Genomic DNA, 19,320 nt, shown 5'->3' with positions numbered 1-19,320 from the left:
AATACCTTCTTTCAGAGGCAGTTTCTTTGCTGACTGGGTGCAGGATCTTCCTTGCCTACCACCTGTTCCAACCCCTAGGTCCATTTGTTAACACTTCCCTGTCTTGATCCTGTAGCCCACTGGTTCTCAGTGGGCTGGGGTGGGGGTAGGGTGAAATATTACTAGCATCCAGAGGGCAGAAGCCAGGGATGCTGGCTTCCCACAACCACAAAGAATCATCTCGACCAAAATGTCACTAGTACTGAGGTTGAAAACTTCCGGTTTAAAGGAAGGAAACATGTACTGAACATGTCATATGCCAGGCATTGCTCTGAATGTTTTAAAGTTCTTTGAACTTCCCCCTTCCATGACAGTGGCAGAGGAATAGGCCACAAAGTAAGCCCGTCACCCAATTTCCAGTCATCGCTTAGCAATCTGGGGTGTCCAATGGTGGCTTCCACTATTTTAAACACATTATCCAAGGCCAATGTCTTTCTGTACCTCAGTTTTCTCATCTGTAAAGTGTGGGTTACAAAACTTACCTTCAGTCACTGGTCTAGAATGGGTTCCCAGTAAATCTTAGTCTCCTAGTCTCTTCCTTCATGTCTGAGTTCCAATTTGTTTCAGGGAATAAACAAGTAGACACACACACACACATCCACTCGGGCACCTACCTGCTTATGTTTTTAGTCCCCAGAAAATCTGAATGAATGAGTGAATAAACAAATGAACCCTCAAAGTCAGAATGGCCTCTCTTTGCTGGAACTTCAGAAACAGTTTTTCCTACTTGGTTTCTCTCACTTCTTATTTAGGTTTTCTCTTATCATTGGTTATGTAAAGTCCGTCTGCCCCACTTGGAACTCGTTGAGATAAAAGGTTCTGCCCACTACCCTAGCCAGTGCCCTACCATTCAGACATCAATCAGCCCTGGATGAATGAATACATGATGGGCGGATATCACAGTTCACGCGACAGCTTTTGTTTAACAGGCCATTTATGTTGCCTGTTTATAGTTAACATCGTCACTCCCTGATATTTCACCTGAACTCACCTTATAAGCCCAATTTCCAGGCATTCTTCTTTACAGATTTGTGAGCAACCAATGTTACTGTTACAAACTACAGATATCTCTACACAAGGGGCCCAAAGAATAAGGAAGCATCCTTTTAGAGTGGCCTTTTGTGAGGCCGCCATATTCCTTGAACAAATGGGCCCCAAGTCCAGGGAACAAGGATGCACTCAAACGCCTAAGTGGGCATTCACTCCCAGCAGCTGGCAGAGCCTCACCATTAAGTAAATCCTAACAATTCAGCCTTTCAGCCACCAATCTAATAGGCTTTTCTTGGCACAGGAGACTCCAGCTTGGCCAAACACTCATTTTCACATCTTAAATCAGTACGTGTCAGAACTGAGCGGAGGCTCAGACCTGCTGTACGTCTTGCCTTCTGCAGCAAGCTCATCTTGGAATGGAACTCACACACTCATTCAGACTCCTTCCCCCATAAAGATCTGTAATAAAAATCAATGATTTGTTCATCGGATCAAATTCCTAGTCTCTTATTCAGCTGCTTAAGACTGTTTTTTTCATTTAAAAAGCAGCTAGAAAATTGAAATTGACTTTTCAGGAAGCTACAGTACACCCCATTAAAACATGAATTTGTGTGCAGGCATACCTCAGGTTCTTAATAATGCCAGGATGACCATCCCCCCTGAGCACTTCTGAGCAGCCCTCCCTCCATTGTTGTGCAGCTTTTAGCTGTTCTGGCTTCCCCGAAAGCATGTCTTCCCATCTTGATATGAGCTCCTCCCTCCCTCTTCCCAGAGACTCTGGGTGCACTTTGGCAATGGCATCCCATAAGCCCCATCTCTAGCAGCCCACTCTCAAATACATGGCTAAATTTCTGGATAACTTGTTTCTCAGGAGTTCTGAGAATCACTGACCACACCACAGGGCAGACCAGCGAGGGAGCCCAGCACATAAACTGAGTCCTGGGTCTGAGCCAGCTGAAACAGACAGCCAAGATGCAGCACACAAACAACATCAAGCTCGGCAGAGTGAGCCCACCCTGGGGGCTGAGCCAAAGACAGAGAAGAAGAGAAGGCGGGAGGATGGTATTGAGGAGAAGTGGGTTACTCACTTCTCAGAATTTGCTCACTGGGTGCAGGATCCCGCCCCTAGGCGGCCAGGCCAGAACCTGGGTGGGGAGATGAGGAACTAACAGGAAAAGGCAGGCCCCTGAGACCCAGAAGCACGTTCAGTCTCTCCTATTCTGTCTCAGTAAACAGCCACCCCTTCTTCAGCACTTTCTATGTTCCTGCTACTGGGTCAAGCGCCTTACACACATCACGTATATCTTTACAACCTTCTGAGGCAGGTATGATTATTATACCAGTTTTACAGATGAGAAAACTGAGTCTCATAGACGTCAATTGCCTTCCCCAAAGCAAGTGCTTTGTTGAGTCAGGGATGTGGGTCAAAAGCTCTGATCTATATTATCATTTCTGAATATGTACGTTCATAGCTTCCCCGGTGGCTCAGACAGTATCTGCTGCAATGCGAGAGACCCAGGTTCAATTCCTGGGTTGGGAAGATCCCGACTGCAGTATTCTTGCCTGGAGAATTCCATGGACAGAGGAACCTGGTGTGCTACAGTCCGTGGGATCGCAAAGGGTTGGACATGACTGAGAGACTAACACTTTCGAGGCAGATAAACAAGGCCTCCTGTGCAGATAGCTGAATCCCAACCAATGTTAAGTCACAAAAAGTCAATTTGTGAAACGCCCAATTCATAGGGAGAGCCAAGAATCACAGGGACAAGCCAAGTACAAAAAAAAAATACCAAATGCCTAGTTATTTACCACAAATTAAGGATACAGAAGATAAGAAAGAGAACCGGCAGGACAAGCCTGAACAGGGTCCACAGAAGGCTGCAGGCCACCACTGGCCAGCTCACTTTGCATTTGCTTTTTGGTTCTCCAGGTTAAAACTTCTCTCTAATGCAGGTAATATCTTTTTTTTTAATTTTAAAAAGTATGTTTTTATTGCCTGCCCAGCATGGGCCAGATGGAGGTGGCTCAGGGTCGGTGGGCGAGGGCACTGGCCTTCACGGGCCTGCATCCTCCTCCGGGCAGGCTAGCTGCACTCATCTGCCAGTCAGGACCCAGCCTCCGCAGGGCTGCGCGCAAAAGGCAGGCTGTGCAATGACTGTGAGCCCCTCCCTATGGGCGCCTGGGTTCTAGATGAAATTAAAGGGCACACTGGGCCTTGAGGAAGGAGCACTGGAGACTCAAGAATGTTGGGAGTATGGACCCAGCAGGACTCTGGATCCTGCTCCACTGTGTCTCCATCTGATTTTGTCCAGTGGGTGCAAAATTTAAAAAAAAAACAAAAAAACTTTTTTTTCAATTATATGCCTCAAAGAATGTTGCTTCTGAAGATAAGCCCTACAAGGACGGTCCATCTTAACTGGTACCATTCATAAAACGGGATATATTCATTCAGTGCCCCAACCATATTTAGCAAAACCAAGGGACCTGACGTTTCTATACCACAGCTAGGCTTACTGTGTCTGTCGCCAACTGCATGTGCCAAGCTCTCCTATCTCTCTGTGTCAGGGGAGGGGTGGGGAGGAAAGCGAGATGATAAAGCTTCATCCTGGAAAATATTCCACTTGTTCAAATTCACTTTCTCTGCCAAACAATTGAATCAGCTGCCTGAAGCTGGTGAGGAGGCACATCTGACAGGTGTCCAAACTTTGCAGAACTAAAAGGGTCACTGCAACTAGCTTCCCTCTACTCCAAAGGCAGTGTGAATTACATGGCAAAGAAGCGCCTAGAACAGGGTCTTGAGCACTCTTTCATTAGATTTTTCACCAAATGGGATGACACGTGAGGACTCCACTCTGATGGTACGATGTGGGAAAAGAGACATCAGGAGGAAAACAAGAGCAGAGCTGCCTTAGGTCAGGCAGGCCTTGTCCCGAGCACATGGTGCCACTGCAATTATGGTCTGAAAAGAGGTGTAAGCTGGCCAAGGAAAGGGAAGGAAATAAACCTATTGTTATCCAAAGAAAGGGGAGCTCCTGAGGACATTTTGGTGGAAATTTCTGGCACTATGAACGGCAGTTCACGTGCTGATTCTCAACATCGAGTGGCAAAAACAACACTTAGAAAGACAATTTCTATATCCACATCTAAGGTATATAGCAGAAACCCTGGCAGGCTCTGGTTTCAGTTAACTGATTTATGTAGCAGTAACATAGTATTTTTAAGATAACAAATAACCTACTAATTTTTTTTGACTTACCAAATCTCTAAGAACAGTTCCTCTGGGTATCAGGTGCAACTCAGCATTTACAGCTTCAGCAGTTAGCTGTGAAAAGTCTATTCTTTACAGTATCCATACACCTACAGGGCCAATAGCTTTGTTTTTTTAAAGGGAAGCAGTCTATTATATATTAGACTCAAAAGGTTGCAGCTTTTCAACACTCTTTCAGAGACACATATTTCTGCTGCTTACCCATAAACCACAGATGGAAAAAAAAAAAAAATAGCTTTAAAGGAGGCAAAACAATTTAGAAAAACTTCTCAAAGTGGCGTGGAAACATCAGAGCAGAATCAGCACATCTACTGATCTCTTCTCCCCCAAGCCACTCCTTCCATGTGCCTACGTATCCCTGACACAAATCTGTCCCATCACCTGAGCTGAGTCTTATCTACCCTCCCATACATATAGCCTAGTCTAAGACAGCAGTATGAGTTGCTAGGCAGACACACAGATAGGCAGTTCCGAGGGAAATTTGACCCTCTTCATGTTGGGACCAAAAAAGGTACTGATTACCTCTCCTATGGAAAATTCTACACTGGGAGGTAACATGGTGGACTGAAGTAAGGTCTCAAAAATCCTGGGAAGGGCGCATGGTTCTGAAGCTAGATAACAATGAGTGATGGAAAAATGGAAATTAGCTCATTACTTATAAGTGAAAATTTACTATATCAACTGTCCTGAGATATTTAAAAACCAGTCCCACTCATCACATGATATCTGAGTGGGAATAATCAAAACAGTTTTGACTGAAAATGTGTCCTGCAAAAGTCCACACACAGAGCCAAATTTTCCAGCTGAAAACCATCAGGCTTATGAATATCAGGACCATCCACGTAAACTTTTCAAACACCAGTGATCAGCAGTTCACAGCATTCATTTGTTCAAACATTATGTTCTTCATCCAAAGTTGAAGGTGTTTTTAAAGGGGGAAAAAACCAACTTTCTCCCCACCTCCTTCCCCTCCTGATGTCTCTGAACATAACATTATATTACTGAATACAATTTCTCAAGGTCACAGTTGAAATGTCGACAGGTAGGACATAAGGGAAAGATTCAGGGTCATTTCTCAGAGGTAAGCAACATTATACTTAAATGATCACACTGTGGTCTGTAAGCCACACGAGTGCTTAACGTCACCTCCAAAAGACAGGAATGATAAATAAGAGTCACGAAGGATCACACCTGTCAGCTATCACAAGAGATTAGTTACCAGCACATGACTGGTTTTGTTTTGTTTTGAACTAGGATTGAAAATGAGACCAAGTAGGTTATGGGTTTGGGCAAGCTCTGGGAGTTGGTGATGGACAGGGAAGCCTGGCGTGCTGCAGCCCATGGGGTTGCAAAGAGTCAGACACGATGAGCAACTGAACTGAACTGAACGGAATATTAAACCTAGAACGGGGATATGGCACTTTCTGTTTTACCTAAGAAAGATGTACTAGTTAGACAGTTATTTTGATTAGATGATGTAGAAAAACCAAAGATCAATCACTTTTTCCTCTACTCTCTCCTAACTGTATATTTAAAGGAATTCATCTAAATATTAACAAAGTAATAATTGTATTGATTATAAAAAATTATATTACCATATAATCTCTTCAGTACTGAGGGATGATGCATTCTGTTGTGATAACTAATCACAACAAACCAAAACAAAACAATCAGGTGTCACTTGCCACATAAAGATTTAAACAATCATACCCCAACCTTAAACCAGACAGACTAGTGATGGTTAATGAAATGAGAAGCTGTCACTTATAGGGTGGCCTATTAGGTAGAGCCACAACGCTCACATATTCCAAGACTCAAAGGTTAAATAATAATGAAAGTGTTCTGTGAACTTTCTAAAAAGCTAAATTATTAACTTTGAGACTTGGGTAGAACTACAGCAGGTTCTAGCGCCATTCATAACCATGGGGCACAAGCCATTTGGAAAAGGCAAGAATGTCGTATGTGTTGTCAAGTGCCCATGAGTGTTCTGAATGCCAAGGGTCAACCTCTGCATGGGTGAAAATGAAAACCCACCATGAAATGGTTACTGGTTACTCCTGACCACCCTTTCCAAGCAGGTATTAAGACAGATGGGCATTAGATGGCTACCTAAACCACTTCTCTTAAATATCAACGTTTCCTGGCTTCCAAAAAAAAGATAATTGCCAAATCCTAAGTAGTATGAAGAATATAATGAAAACAGTCCTGCTCAGGAGTCCAGGTCCATCTCTTGCTACCTACCAACCAGCTACCTCAAGAAAGCTACTGGGCCTACAGTCTGATGAAATGAAACAAGAAGAAAGGACTCACTGACTGCTCAGCTTCTTCTAAGGTCTAATTGTCCAAGGGTCTTGGGCTGCCCTTCACCAACAAAAGCTCCTCCCCTCCCCTCTATCGGTAGGTAGCTTTCTTTGTCTCCTGATCAGAAATAAGCTTTTACACTAAATTCATGTTTTATTTCATGCATATGAAATACAAGATTAGGTTGGGTTAGGTACACAAAGCAACTGACTAGAATTAAAGGTGAAAGTTCATAACACATTCCCCGGCAGGGTGTCCCAGAAGTCAGACAACACAATCTTGACCTTGAGGTTCACCTCTCATCCCCCTACCACAGCATCTCTGAAGCCTCTCCCCTCCACCCCTCTCCTCAATGCACACACACACACACTCACACTAATGCCTCAAGGAAATGCACTCTGCACTTCAGAGGTTACAGATTTGCTGGGAGACCAGAGGATATGTCTGACAATGGCACCTCTTCTGACATAATACCGTGTTTGCAATTACTGAAATTAATCTGAGCATCCATCTCTGTAAGCTTATGGTGTTTTTCATGGCTTTACGGAGTGAGCCAATGCTATGGGGCTTTTAGGTTCCTAAGCAGCTGGGTGAGACACAAGCTTAGAGTAAAGAGTACAGAGGGGCCAAGAAAGCTGTTTCAATGTTCCCTGGCTTCTCCATCAATAAGCACCTCCATACCCTACATTCCTGGGGTATGCCCCACTAGGTTCCAGTGAGCTGAATTTCTGTGTTCCCAGGAGGTCCAGAGGCACATTCCGCATTCTCAGTGCTGGCAAGCAAGCATTCAGCCCAAATGCCACTCAGCACTGTCACCACACCCTCCCTTCACATTCTAGAAGACTATTATTAGATCTCCCTGAAATGCACAGAATTTTTAAATCCCTGACTGTTATCTCTAATAGGTATATTTGAACTTTATCTCTCTTAAAGCTTGGCTGCCTTTCCCATCAGAGCAAACATCTGAGGGGACAAGAAGGCAGAAATGAAAAGAGAAAACTCACAATCAGCGAGGTCCTACAGGATGATCTCACTAGTCAACCCCACGAGCCTTTGAGCCCCACTTCCAAGGAGAAAACATGCTTGGAGGTCTCTCCTTCCACCCTCACCTCCATCCCCATGAGACTGCCAGTATTCTTAAGACTGATTTCTGCAGTTCACAGTAAATCAACTGAAAGATGTACTCAGACTGTCAGGTTTATTATCAGTACAGCTCCTTATGTTGATTAAAATGCTCATGGATTTTATGCCAAAATGAGAATGTTTTAACTTTGAATTATTATCTTCCAGTGACCATCCAAACAAATGTAGAATATGTAAGGCTCCCTGTGTTTTGTTTAAAACTCATCTTATGCTTAGAAATTTTGGCTGCTGTGCACATTGCTGTTCAGCCAGAGAATGCAAAAGCAAAAGCAGCTCTTATTTTGATGAGCTGCAGTCTTTAATATCCTGTTTATCCCCACCAGTCATCACTTATTGAGGGTCATATACATGTAAACATATATGGGGTGTTCATGATGCTTTATGAATATTAATCCATTCATTCATTCAATCAGCAAGCATTTATTGAGCACCCAGTATCACACATCTAATTAGGCATAAGAGATAAAAAGTGATGAGAAAGTCCAAGGCCACAACCTTGTGACACGTTGTGGGGAAAGCAATCAAACAAGTAATGAGTATGCACTGTGGTAAATGCTGTAATGAGGAAAAGAGGTTATTAAAAATAATATCTAGGGCAGTGACTATGTATCCAATGTTTACAGCCACTGCCTCCAATTCTCACAACATCCTGCAAAGGTAGGTATCTTCCCACTTTCCGGTGTACCAGGCTGTCCCATGCTAAACACTGCCTCTCCATCTGTGTCGGCATCCACATCATCATTTGCATCTCAAATCCCCATTCTGGTCTCAATATTGTACCTGCAGGCCTGCATTAACTTATTCAGGCATCAATCAAATTTTTGCCCGGAATTATAAAGCACATTGTACACCTTGGGGAGAAGAGAGACCAGAACACACTCTAAAGGAACTTTCAAGTCGGCTACATGGAGTAATACAAGAACATTAATAACACAAAGCAAAGATGGAGTATGGACTGGGCAGTCTGTGGTCACGATCAGTGGAGTGCTTCAGACAAGCCATTTGGCTTCTGAAAGGGAGAGATCATTGTGGAGAGATGTATTCAGGAGGTAGGACCAAGGTCTTAAGATCACATAAGGTCAGACTGGAAGAGAAACAAGGCCAGTCCTTAGGAAGGTAGTGTTCAGAGAGGTGCCCGGAAGGCTCACAGATTAGGCTGAACCAAAGCCAGGGGTGAAACTGGAGCCTGATGGTGGGACAAGCCAGACTTCAGCTGCCCCAAGCGCCCGCTGATAAGAGATGCTAAGGCACCTGGGGCATTAAAATGACCCAGTGTAACAGCACATGCAGAAATCCACATTTGTAAGAACTCCTCCCAGAAACCACTACACATGGATGGAAGCAGTTCTTCATTCCACCTCCTGGGTTAGAGGCTGAGACCCAAAGGACCTCCTGGAGTCAACAGAGGTCACCAAACAATACTCTAATGATGAAGTCCTTTTCACAGCAGGCACTTGTCTCCACTTGACTTCAAGACCAGAGCTGCATTATTCAGAAAATCAGAGTAGAGAGGCTGAGGGCCGTCAGCAATGGGTCTTCCTCATGGCCCTTTACCCACAGGCCCTTCCCCAAATTGGTAAACAGACACTGAAAAGAATATCGGATTGCAAACCAAGTTATTAGCGTGCCTGAAATACTCACATCTCAACCAAGTTCTGCCGATGATATCTTTGTTTGTTTAACTCCTGACCGCTGATAAAATATTTTTACATGTCTTAGATTACTTGATACTCACAACAGTCATGAAATAAGCACTAGGCCTCTAATTTAATAGATGAAGATCCTGAAGGTCAGGGAGGATAAGTGACCTATTCAAAGTTATAAAGCTACTGAGCCATAGAGCCAATTTTGGATCAGACTATCCGTCCAGTGGTCTGTCTGCTCTGTCACTACTGCAGATGATCATAATACTTCATAAAGCTTTTTAGAGCTGACAAAGAGTTTTTATGGTAGTCCTGGCAGTATACACACTAATACACACAGACAGAGACACACACACTCTCGCCCTTGTACATACAAACTTTTGTTTTCATAAAAGTAAAGTGACAATAGTAATAATCATAATGCTATATTCTACTTGTTAAAAAACCCATCTTTCCTCCTCTAGATATGGACTTTTCTCAGCTCATTTATAAGGTGAAGAAGAAGTGAAGTCGCTCAGTCGTGTCCGACTCTTTGTGACCCCATGGACTATAGCGTATCAGGCTCCTCCCTCCATGGGATTTTCCAGGCAAGAGTACTAGAGTGGGTTGCCATTTCCTTCTCTAGGGGATCTTCCCTATCCAGGGATTGAACCCGGGTCTCCCACACTGTGGGCAGATGCTTTATCGTCTAAGCCACCAGGGAAGCCCTTTATAAGGTGAGTAGCTATTATTTAGATCACTGCTAAAGATAGATGGGTGAAGTCTTAAATCCTAGATGTTGGCCTATTTGTAACTCACCCTTAGAACAACCTTGCTTTTGTGTTAAATATCTGCCCATTTCCCTTTTGCAACACTAAGCTCTTGCCTCCACTCCTAATCTCCTCGCAGTGAAACACAAAGCTGCATCTTTCCCAAATGTTCATCTTATGCCTGCGTTTGTTTTCAGGAAGTGGCAATTTCCCAGCAGACATAAAATTCACAGGACTTGAAAAAAACTTCAAAAAAAAAAAAAAATCCAACTATTTACCCCATTTTTAGACAAAAACAAAAGACCTATTAGACAGATGGACACGTATACTTTTTTTTCAAAATCCCCAACTCCCAGTTTTTCAGAGTACTTCTTTGAAATTCATAGGTCACACAAATTAAAATTCTCAATAAACAATTTGTCATTTAGTCTTGCACAGTGGGGAGAAAATTATACACAGAAATGTAGAACGAGCCAGAATCAAAGCCAACTGCTAGTGACAAATGAGCAAACCACTTCCCATAGCAGAGGCAGAGGGCCTGTCATCACACCCACGAAATAAAGGATCACAAACTCCCCCATCAGCCACAGGGAGTCCTCATTTTTTGTTTTTCCTTCTCATCACATAATTCTATCAAAAGATCTTCATGAAAATAAGGTCAGCATATTTAATCTATAAAGCAGTCACCTCACCTACTTTTAATCATCTCTCTTTATGAGAGAATTTATATAATCAGGCCACACTACACAAACAGAATTTAAATATAGTTTTTCACCTTTCTCCCCTGTTCCCAAAGGAGAACTCCATGTACCACTCATCTTGCTAAAAGCCACAGGAATAAAGTGACTTAATTCTAGTTAAACCAAGTATTTCAACCACATACTCTTAAACCTTAATCTTAAACATATCCACGAAATGTGATTTTTGAGAACTTTCCTTCTTACTCATTCAGTACATCTCCAGTATACAATAAACTTCCCCTAAGCACAAGCTCCCAGTGATGTTCTTAGTTCATACTAAATGTATACAGAAATATTTTATATAATAACTTGAAAAACATTGCTTTTAGCCTGAACTATTACTTGAACTTGAAAAATATTTTAAACTCAACTTCAGTTCTCATAAGGGAATCTAGGCTGTGGGTGTTTTTTAATTTCCTTTTCATGGGGAAAAAGGAAGCACTGAATCAGACAACAGATGTATATGGAAAAACACATATTTTGATACACATATTAAATAAAGACATACTTTTTTGTTTGTTTAAAGATTCTTCTGTCTACTTGACTCACAATACAAATAAACCACAGTCAAATTCCTTATGCTGAATTTAAATTAAGGTGTGAAACTTGGGTTTTCTGCTGAAGTCAGACCAGAGCACAACCCACTTCGTCAAATCCCCAGTCAAGAGGAGACCCATCCGGCCCTTCCATGTCCCCAAAGAAACGGTTCTTTGTTCACCTGGAACTGAAAGGCTCCACTTTCAGAATCACAGCTCCTGCAGCAATGGAAGTATGCTTTGAATCCAGATAGCCATATTAGCCTCGCCATCAGGGATTTGTTAAAAATTTAACATCTTGAAAGAAAGCAAAGCAAGCAACCGCTGACACCAACTGGGTAATTAAACTGCTGGTTCAAGGAAGTTTCAAAATCTAAACCCAACATCAACATCTGGTAAGTCTTCATGTGTGACCTACCAATACTTGTGCATGCATGTTACTCCAAAAATTCATAAAGAGGGAAAGTATTAAGCTTTTAAAAGCCTACTAATTGGTTTGTTCTCTCTCTCTGAATCACACATAAGCAGCTAACTCCAGTTCCAACTATGCATCAGCTTTTGCCTCATTGTCTCAGAAGGGCAAAAGCTGACAAGAGTTACTGAAGACAATTAAATCTGTTCTTGTCCAGGGTCCTCCATCAATACACTGCATCATAATCTAACACTGAAATTGCCTCTTCACCCCCAACCCCTTGGATGAGGCAGTTTATTTCTGGGCCCTAGTCCTTGCTAGGTTAGTAACTCTTTTCACTATAATTTGCACGTCTCTTAGAAGGGCGAGGGAGACATCTGAATTCAAACTCCATTTGTTTACCACCCGCTACCCGCAATACTATGCATTCCCACCATCCAGAAACTTGAGCTTTCGGCACCCCACCCCACCTGCCCCGTACCTGCCAAGTTCCTCGCCGGTGTCGTAGTAATCATCCACGTTTTCCTGCCTGAACACGGTCATGATAAACTGTCACGCGTCACCAAGCCCAGCGCACTTCAGCTCCGCTTCCCAAACCATCACCACCACTCCTGCGCCTCCGTGGGCCCCTCATGCATCACTCAGCAATCCTTTAAAAAAAAAAAAAAAAGGCAATATAATAATAAAATGACAACCCCAAAAGGAAGTACCCTTCCCCTGGGCTAATTCTAGCTCGCTGAAGACCACCTCTCCGGAGCTGCCCCACCCCGCCGGGTGGAGAGGAGCACTCTTTGTTAAACCCCAGCATAGGGATGCCCCCAGCCCAGCATCGCTGGCGCACTCGTGTGGCCCGACACCGCCGCACCCCAAGGTCTGAGTCTCCGAAAGCAAAGCGCGGAGCACCGATCAGCACCCGCTCCGGAAGTCGCTGGCCTCCCCGCCTCCTCTTTCTATGCACACACGCCCACCCAGCTCCCCACCTCCAGGGGCGCCGCGGAAGAATGAAGCCCTCGCCCGGGCGGAAAGCGCCTGGCTGGTAGCATCCCTCTCCTGCCAGCAGCAGCCGTGCAGCCCCCGCGCCACCTCTCGGCGCCCGCAGTTCCCCGGACGCCACGGCCACCTTCTCTCTTCCCTCGAGCCAAGCTGTCCCCAGAGGCACATTCCTGGCGACTCCCGCTCGGTTACCCAGCCGACCCGGCGAGCGGCCGCCCGGGGGAGCAAGGGAGGGAAGGGAGCGGCCGAGGGAGGCGCGGCCGCCGGCTTCCAGTCTTCGCGCCCCGAACACAAAGCGCCCGGCCCGCGCCACCTGTTCCCATCCGGCCCGCGGGGCTGGGGGAACCTCCTGGTGGCGATCCCACTTCTCCCCTCAGCCAAGTTTACCCTGCCTCGGCCTTCCCTGTTGTCTTGGGCGCTGCCCGGGCAAACCTCGTCGTGCCGCGGCCGCGAAAGCCAAAGCAGGCTGCGGGGCTCGGGAGGAGCGGAGAGTCGCGCGCGGCCACTCACCCGGGCGCCCGGGAGCTGCCCGGGTCCTTCCCGGGCGCTGTCGGAGGCCGAGGGTAGGCGCCAGCGCCCGAGACGAGCTGGGCGGCGGCGGGAGTGCAAGGAGGCTGAGAGTGGGGGCGCGGATCCCGCGCGTCCGCCCGGCGTCGGCTCGGCCTGGCTCTCCCGCTCCGGCTCCGGAGCAGCCCCGCGGCTCCTCGCCGCCTTCCGGGCGGAGGGCTGCCGACAGGCGGCCAATGGGGACCCCGCGGGCGGGCTGGCGACACGGCCCACCCACCTCCGAGCTGCCCGGCCGGGCCGGCGCTGCAGCTGCTGCGCTGCGCTGGCTGCTCCTCCCCGCTCGGCTCTTTGGGCTCGCTGGCGCGCTCTACCGCGCACACCCCCACACCAACCCACTCACCCTACACCCGCGCAGAGAGCGGTCTCGCGCAACGTGGGTGCCCCACCTGTGACAAGCGGCTACGCTGCCCTCTTGCGCTAGGATCCAGAGGAATGCGATTCCTTCCTCCTGCAAAGGTGTTTTGAGCCCCCAGCGTGGGCCAGGCACGGTGCTTGGCACCGGAAAATCACAACAGATCATAAGTTTTTAAAAATCGCTGCCCTTCTGAAACTTACATTTTGGCAGAGAAACTAGACAACAAGTATATAAACAAATAAATGAGATAATTTTAGAAAGGATGGGTTCTGTGGAGACAATACTGACGGATAACACGATAAATAATGACAAGAAAGGAGTAGACCTCATTAGGAGTTTCTCTACGGGACTGGAATGAGGAGTTTCTCTAGGGGACTGGTGTTTTGAGCTGAGATCTGGACTGTGAAAAGATATGAAACCAAAGAATAAAGTTTAGGGTATCAGAGGCCCAATGTAACAGCAGAAACGAAAGGCTTATGTGTGCAGTCCAATACGAATTGGTTATTGATGAGCTGAAATGTGGTTAGTCCAGAATTAGATGTGCAAGAAGTATGAAAAATACACATGGGATTCCAAGACTTGGTATAGAAATAAGGAAAAAAACATTTCTTGAATATTTTTTATGTTAAATGCATGTTCAAATAATAGTATTTTGTACTATTGGGTTAAATAAAATATATTATTAAAATTAATGTCACTTTTTACTTTTCAAAATGCAGATATTATAAAATATGAGTACCTATGTTGCTTGCAGATATTTCTATGGTCTTCTTAGAGATCCCATACCTACTGGAGATCCTTATCCATTCTCTCTGCTTCTTACCCCAGGCCCCCACCAAGCCCTGAAACAGAAAGGATGTTTCCCTATAAGGACTGCTGTACCTGCAAGCTCAGTCATGTCTGACTTCGTGTGACCCCATGGACTGTAGCCCACCAGGCTCCTCTGTCCATGGGATTTCCCAGGCAAGAATACTGGAGTGGGTTGCAATTTCCTTCTTCAGAGGATCTTCCAGATGCAGGGATTGAGTCTTCTGAGTCTCCTGCATTGGCAGGCGGATTACTTTACCATTGAGCCCCCTGGGAAGTCCATACAGACTGCTGGGAATCCTTAAACAGAGAAAAGCTCCTATTGGAAAAAATCTACCTTACTGCTGAGAGTTACTAAAACTGTTATGTGAACACACTGAGAATTCAGCTCCATGTCATTGTTCAAATTTCCAGATTTTCCAAAATGAGATGGTTTAAACTGTCTTTGTGCTAAGTCTCTTCAGTCGGGTCCGATTCTGTGCGACACCATGGACTGTAGCCTGCAAGCTGTCCATGGGGATTCTCCAGGCAAAAATACTAGAGTGGGTTGCCATTTCCTTCTCCAAAACTCTCTTTAGTTCAACAGAAATTCTTGAGGTAAAAAAGAATACTCCTCAGATCTTATGTGAGACCCTCCTCTTAAAGAACATTTCATATAGTGACCCACAGAAAGGGCACACATTTATTATGACAGAATCAAGGGAAGATTCCAAATTGGGAGGCATTATCAATCTAAGTGACGGGTTTCAGAATTAATACAAAAGGATCTTGAGAGGTGAGAAATACAGGCAAAAATAACAAAAAAAAGTGATTCATTTTGGGAAAATGCAATTGAATACATCTGTTGGCGGGAGGGATTAAAAACACAGACTTGAGTGCTTGTGGATGACTGCTTTAGGGGTAATATTTTCCCGCAAAATAAATAAATAAGTTTTCCAAAGCAGTGAGGAGAACTGGCTCTGTTTGGTGACCAGCATGTCTTCCCTACCCTATTGGACATGAGGATCACAGTGAATTTTCTAGAATATTAAATAAAAGTACAGACTTGGGAGTTGCACAGTTGGATCTAATATTAGTGGAACCATTTAATCCTAGCTGTGAATGACCCTGACTGTATCCTTTGCCTCTTAGGTTCATGTCTGCACTAATTTAGGCAAGCATTTTAGACAGGGAAATGTGCCAAAATTCAGTGAAGAAGCTGAGTCCAATTCTCCTCCAAGAATATGAAGCAGCTGTGGTGGCTTGAGTTTAAGAAAATGTAGTAGAAGTTAACAGGGTGTAACATCCTTCTAAGGCCGGGTCATAAGGTTTTAGAGCTTCTGCCTAATACTCTCTTATTCTCTCTCTCGCTCTTTCTCTCTCTTCCTCTTGTTCTTTCCACACACTCCAGAAGCCTTCAGCTGCCATGGTTACACTGGGGCTGCCATGTGGAGGGACCATGTGGAGAGATCACAGAAAGAGAGAAGCCCAAAGAAGCCAGCTGTTCCAGCCCCACCCCCACTCTCGGCTATTTGTGCCTTCACAGCCCCAATTTGGGAGCAGAATAAAGGACTGTTACCATTCTAAGTCATTATTTTGGGGTGGTTATCATGAGGCAATAGATAACTTCTGTAAGAAAACTTAGCTCTTAACTTGTGCCAAATGATAATCAGACTGAATTATCCTCTTGCTTAATCTTCAAACAACTCTAAATTAATTGTTTTTTCCACTTTATATTTAACCTTCTTAGTCTCAGTTTCATCACCTGCAAAATGGGAACAATAAATAGACCCTTGTGTTTTCCTCAGAGTTGCTGGAAGATTCTAAAGAGATGATGCATGAAACAAGGCTTTGTACATTATAAAATACATCAGAATGTTGGTATTATATCTTCTAACATATTCCAAGCAAGAAGAGTTCTTAGGGACATCTCTTTCAAGAAGATGACAATACTACAATCCTGAAATTATGAGATTCAATCTGGAAAGGACTTCCATGAAGAGAACTGGATTATGAAATGGACTGTGACTTATGATAATCATGATGATACCATTTAAAACAGACTCAAGTATAGAATTTAGGACATTATTTTACATCTGCATTAGTCAGGGTAAAATAACTGCTGCTAAAAACTCCACAGATCTTAGAGGTCTGATGCATTTAAAGGTTTATTTTTTGCACTCAGAACAGATACTTGCAGGAATTAGAGAAAGGGTTCCCCTCCACATAGTCATTCAAGGATCCAGGCTTCTGTCCTCTAATAGATCCATGGTTCCTCGGTACACTGAGTTTCTCAGTTGATCCTTTTCATCTGTTGGCTGATGAGAGAAGAGAGAATTCAGAAAGGACTGCACTGAAGTTTTTATAAGGGGTCAGGTTTGAAGTTTGAGGCTTAACAGTTTGTTAGAAAAGATGTTCTAATAGCAAAGAGAGTGGAATACACTAGCTCAGTTCAACTTTGGGTTACATTTTGTGACATGCCTTTGGCTTTTATCAAGGGCTAATATTTTTAAATGGCCACAGGAAGAATGTTTCTGCACCTGTGGCTTCCCTGTTGAAGATATTGCCCATTATGTAGTTGAGTGCCTCTTATGTAGACAGCCACATGACTGACTTCAATTCTTTTCCACATTGAGCACTGAGAGAACTCATCACTTCTCTTCACTTTCTGACCAAATGATGTTTCTTTTTTGTGATAATGAAAATTACAGAGCTCACTTTGTTTTCCATTTTCCCCTGGCTTCCAGAAAGCGCATAGCAAGATCCGAAAATATAATCCTCCAAGTAATGTCCAATTTGCTATACTCTCTGAATCAATCAATAAGCATTTATTGTCCAATATACATTAAATACTAAGGATGCAAAGATAAATAAAACATTCTCTGTCCTCCGGTAACTCAATCCAGTGAGGGAGACTAAAGAACAAAGGGACAATTCTATTAAAGTGTGGTTGTGTTAGATATAATCCATTTATTTCTCTAGATGTACTTTCTACTCTTCTCTACCTTTACCAGGCTGGTTGTAAGATTATTTTAATTCATTACCTTGTCTTCTGGTGGGTTTGGCCAATGAGGCACCAGGCATGGGGTGAAGGAGAAGGGAGGCAAAGGAGGCCAGGGTAATTATTGTCCTGCTTTTCTCACTGAAAGTTTGCCTTGGTCACTATCCAACAAAAGTCACTGCTCCTCACAGGTAAATTTTCTTTGTGATTGTCTCTGTACAGGTGTTGTTGGTGACCACTCTCTCCCCTAGCTTCTTCAGACCTAGAACAGATGGCAGCTCCACATTACAGACCTGGAGTTCCTGCCCCATCCTTCGTGGCTCCTCTGTACCTCTTGCACACCTTGTTGAATCATCCTGATTTGAGTGTGCCATCTCTTTCCTCTGCAACCCCCACAAACTGCTATGGAAACACAAAGGGAGGACACTTAATTCAGATAAAAAACGGGGATGGAGGGTGACAATGGATGAATCTGAGGTTTCAGGGAAGTTTCCTGGGGGGTGGCTGATGATCCTTCTAAAAACCTGTGAAAGCAGATTAAGAGCTAGCAGAATAAAGTGGTGGGTGATGGGGTGGTGGGTTGTGAGGTGGGATGGCTGGGAGAGAAGGACATCTAGGGAGAGGAGAACAGCGAGGGTGAAATCATGGATGTGAGGAAGATAATGGCTTGTTTAGGAATCTGTAAGTAACTAGAGTTTGGGCAGTGAAATATTCCAATGTAAGAGTAGCATGGGGAAGGGTCTTTTGCACTGTGTCCAGCACTTGGATAAGAGCAGAAAGGTAAACCAAGGGAGAGCTTGACAGTCTTGTCCACTGTGCTCAGCACTTGGGTCTTCTCTCTGAAGACTCTTTGATACCCGGGGTGATTTGTGCTAACTTGGCACATCCTACAAGACAGTGGGAGAGAGAAACAATGAGAAACTTTAAGGAGGTAGAACTCAGAGGACTTGGTACCAGAGGAAAAGGACAGAAGTTTGAGGTGTCCATGGGGCATTTAGATAACATCCCTGTGGAGAAAGGTTCCTATGGGAGAACAGAGGTAATTCTTGTGTACACCATGGGAGATCTGAGCATGAGTGAGTCAGCTGAGCAGCTATGGGTTTTACTTGTATTTCTTGAGGTCAGAAAGAGTTCAGTTCAGTTCAGTCGCTCAGTCGTGTCTGATTCTTTGCGACCCCATGAACCACAGGATGCCAGGCCTCCCTGTCCACCACCAACTCCCGGAGTTCACCCAAACTCATGTTCATCGAGTCGGTGATGTCATCCAACCATCTCATCCTCTGTCATCCCCTTCTCCTCCTGCCCTCAATCTTTCCCAGCATTAGGGTCTTTCCAAATGAGTCAGCTCTTCCCATCAGGTGGCCCAAGTATTGGAGTTTCAGCTTCATCAGTCCTTCCAATGAACACCCAGGACTGATCTCCTTCAGGATGGACTGGTTGGATCTCCTTGCAGTCCAAGGGACTCTCAAGAGTCTTCTCCAACACCACAGTTCAAAAGCATCAATTCTTTGGTGCTCAGCTTTCTTTATAGTCCAACTCTCACATCCATACGTGACTACTGGAAAAACCATAGCCTTGACTAGACGGACCTTTGTTCACAAAGTAATGTCTCTGCTTTTTTAATATGCTGTCTAGCAGAAAGGGTTAGAGTGGTGAATTGAGACCTCATGAATATTGAGTGCCTCAAATGCCTCCTGTATGTACAATGCATTATAAATATTTGCTGTCTTCTTGGTCTAATAGGTTACTAACTTCCTTATCTGTGCTTAACACATCTTGCAAGTTTAATCCATCCCA

The 19,320-nt window shown here is 44.5% G+C and overlaps 1 protein-coding gene across 6 annotated transcripts in view; it reads right to left on the bottom strand.

Moving 5' to 3' along the window:
- Window positions 1-13,660, bottom strand: part of DAPK1 (death associated protein kinase 1) — a 206,536-nt gene extending 192,876 nt beyond the window's left edge. For 2 of the 6 annotated variants that reach the window (XM_018052461.1, XM_018052465.1), the window contains exons 1-2: window positions 13,325-13,592; window positions 12,303-12,471 (exon numbers count right to left, since the gene is read on the bottom strand). In XM_018052461.1, the coding sequence (XP_017907950.1) occupies window positions 12,303-12,364 (62 nt within the window). In that variant the 5' untranslated portion in view covers window positions 12,365-12,471; window positions 13,325-13,592. The other 4 variants (XM_018052462.1, XM_018052463.1, XM_018052464.1 and 1 more) reach the window with 4 other exon arrangements.

This window comes from Capra hircus, chromosome 8 (genome assembly GCF_001704415.2).
Source record: "Capra hircus breed San Clemente chromosome 8, ASM170441v1, whole genome shotgun sequence".
In the NCBI taxonomy this organism is placed as follows: domain Eukaryota; kingdom Metazoa; phylum Chordata; class Mammalia; order Artiodactyla; family Bovidae; genus Capra; species Capra hircus.
This window is presented reverse-complemented; position numbering and strand designations above follow the sequence as displayed.